This window comes from Hyla sarda, chromosome 10 (assembly GCF_029499605.1).
Source record: "Hyla sarda isolate aHylSar1 chromosome 10, aHylSar1.hap1, whole genome shotgun sequence".
Taxonomy (NCBI): Eukaryota; Metazoa; Chordata; class Amphibia; order Anura; family Hylidae; genus Hyla; species Hyla sarda.
This window is the reverse complement of record NC_079198.1, coordinates 129670913-129673590: the sequence shown is the minus strand read 5'-3', so window position 1 is coordinate 129673590 and position 2678 is coordinate 129670913. Positions and strand designations below refer to the sequence as shown.

General features: G+C 47.2%; 1 protein-coding gene across 1 annotated transcript in view; it reads right to left on the bottom strand.

The window, feature by feature from the left end:
* Positions 1-1086, bottom strand: part of LOC130293467 (somatostatin-2-like) — a 13248-nt gene extending 12162 nt beyond the window's left edge. The window contains exon 1 of the mRNA XM_056542170.1: positions 929-1086. Coding sequence (XP_056398145.1) covers positions 929-1033 — 105 coding nt within the window. The 5' untranslated portion in view covers positions 1034-1086. The remainder of the gene's footprint in view (positions 1-928) is intronic.
* Between the last annotated feature and the right edge of the window lie 1592 nt (positions 1087-2678).

Below are 2678 nucleotides of genomic sequence, written 5' to 3'. Positions count from 1 at the left end.
AGTACAGAACATGTAATACCTCCCTGTACTGTAGGGGGCGCTACCAGACACCAGTCAGTGCATGCACTTCAGTAATGCAGGTAAAGAGTACAGAACATGTAATACCTCCCTGTACTGTAGGGGGAGCTACCAGACACCAGTCAGTGCATACACTTCAGTAATACAGGTAAAGAGTACAGAACATGTAATACCTCCCTGTACTGTAGGGGGCGCTACCAGACACCAGTCAGTGCATACGCTTCAGTAATAAAGGTAAAGAGTAGTACAGAACATGTAATGCCTCCCTGTACTGTAGGGGGCGCTACCAGACACCAGTCAGTGCATGCACTTCAGTAATACACGTGTTTTACCAGTAAATGCCCACTCTGATTGGTCAGATCTTCCGGCCGTTGACAGGTTTCACAGATCTGGACTGTCTGTACATTGAATGTTGAGTCTGGTTTCAAGATACAATGGTCCAGAAAAGACCGATGTGTGTTGAAACTATTTTTAACTTTTTAATTTATTTTCTCTCCACTTTGTGCCATCCCTTCTATGTTTTTAATATCTTAAATATATACAGTATATATATTTTTGTGTATATCAATAAAGATTTGCTGATTCATTCTTAACATTACCGTGTCTGGAGGTTTGCACAGTTGTAGGTGTATTTTTTATTTTTTTTTATGATAAGAATTGCCCTTTTTTTCGACTTGAGCCCCTGCCCCCCAAAATGTCTGTGCGCGTCCCTGGCTACAACCTATCCAGACCTTCCCGGGCAATATCAACTTGGTCCGGTCTGAGACTTACGGAAGTGATAGCGTTGATGGAACTGATGGGAGATACCGGAGCATTGACTGCGTTTGGATTCAGGTTAACCCTTTCTTGGATGAGCACGTGGAATGTGAGGTGAGGATGGAGGGGAGACTTTTGTTGGGGGGGCACTCACCTGGTTGTGACCTAGTCGCATTCTAGTGTCGTATGGCTGAGAGAGACCCCTGGCCCCCCAGACGAGCAGCACCAGCACGGTCCCCGCAGAGCCCAGGAGAAGCATCTTCAGATACGGTGCACAGGAGAGGGAGGAAGATGCAAAAGAAATGATCCGGGGATGAGGAATCCTCAGCTTCTTATACCCTTCCCCGAAATGTGACGTCACAGCAGATCAGTAAACTTGTCCATCCAGGGACAGGGGCTCCAGGAGCATCAGCATCTCTAGGAAAAAACTACAAGACACTGCCCAGGAACAAGCAGCTGCAACTGTAGTCTCAACCAGGGAGCCTCCAGCTGTTGCAAAACTACAACTCCCAGCATGCCCGGACAGCATGCCAGTCCTAAAGAATAAAATGCCTCTATATGTTACTCACTAGGTCATGCAGATGTAGTTTTGTTGTAGTTTTGCAACAGCTGGAGGCACTCTGGTTGGGAAACACTGTCCTAAAAAAATGCCTCTATATGTTCCTCACTAGGTCATGCAGATGCTGGGAGTTGTCTATACAGTGCTGTGCAGCAGGAAGTTGCGTCTGAGGGAGAATCATCTGAGGCATGACAGTTAGAGATGAGCGAACTTACAGTAAATTCGATTCATCACGAACTTCTCGGCTCGGCAGTTGATGACTTTTCCTGCATAAATTAGTTCAGCTTTCCGGTGCTCCGATGGGCTGGAAAAGGTGGATACAGTCCTAGGAGACTCTTTCCTAGGACTGTATCCACCTTTTCCAGCCCACCGGAGCACCTGAAGGCTGAACTAATTTATGCAGGATAAGTCATCAACTGCCGAGCCGAGAAGTTCGTGACGAATCAAATTTACTGTAAGTTCGCTCATCTCTAATGACAGTGTTTTGGAAGAGGGAGTTTCGGATGAGGGAGGAGGGAGTTGTTGCTGAGGACTGACAGCGATTGGTCCAGGGGAGGATTCGGGACGCCGTTTCGCCTGACACAGGACGGAGTTACGGCTGATGATGTCCTAAAATGGTCGCCGTATATAAGGAAGTAAGTGACCTCTCTGCTCATGATGTTGATGTAGGTGTAAGGACTCATGGGGTGTTCCCGGTATGTAGTGGTTAGTATCTACCAAAAGTGCTCCAAGTACAACTGGGACACGGTGATGGGCAGACAGGCCTGATATGTATGGGGAGTGAAGGTTCACCCCCTGTGGTCCGATTTCACAGCAGAGCTGCTATAGAGCAAACAGCTCTATCAGATCTGTGTCATGCTCAGAGCTCAAATGTCAAGGAGGAGGTGCCAAGTGGCAACATGCACGCCCCTTCCCTCCCCTACCTATAATGCTTAGTGCTCAGTGCTGGAAAACAAGCAGGGAGGAGTGGGGGAGGGAGGAGGCAGGCATGTTGCCACTCAACACTCCCTCCTTGACACTTTGAACACCTTTAGCTCTGAGCATGACATTGAGCCACAGATTTAATTTAAAGGGATATTCCAGGACTTTTATTTGACTATGCTACAAGGTCTGTAAAGTTAGCATCGTTCATAATATAGTGTCTGTGACGGTTGTCTTGCAATTCTTCTGTGATTTTTGCCCAAATATTTATTTTTAACAGCATACAAAATTACTCAGGTCTGGGGTTTTTCCAGGTTGCAGCGCGTCAAGACGTGACATCACTAGTCAGGTGATGACAGGGAGCCAGTCCTGCTTCAATGGGTGGAGCGACCGCTGGGTGAGAGAGAGACCATTTTGCAACAGC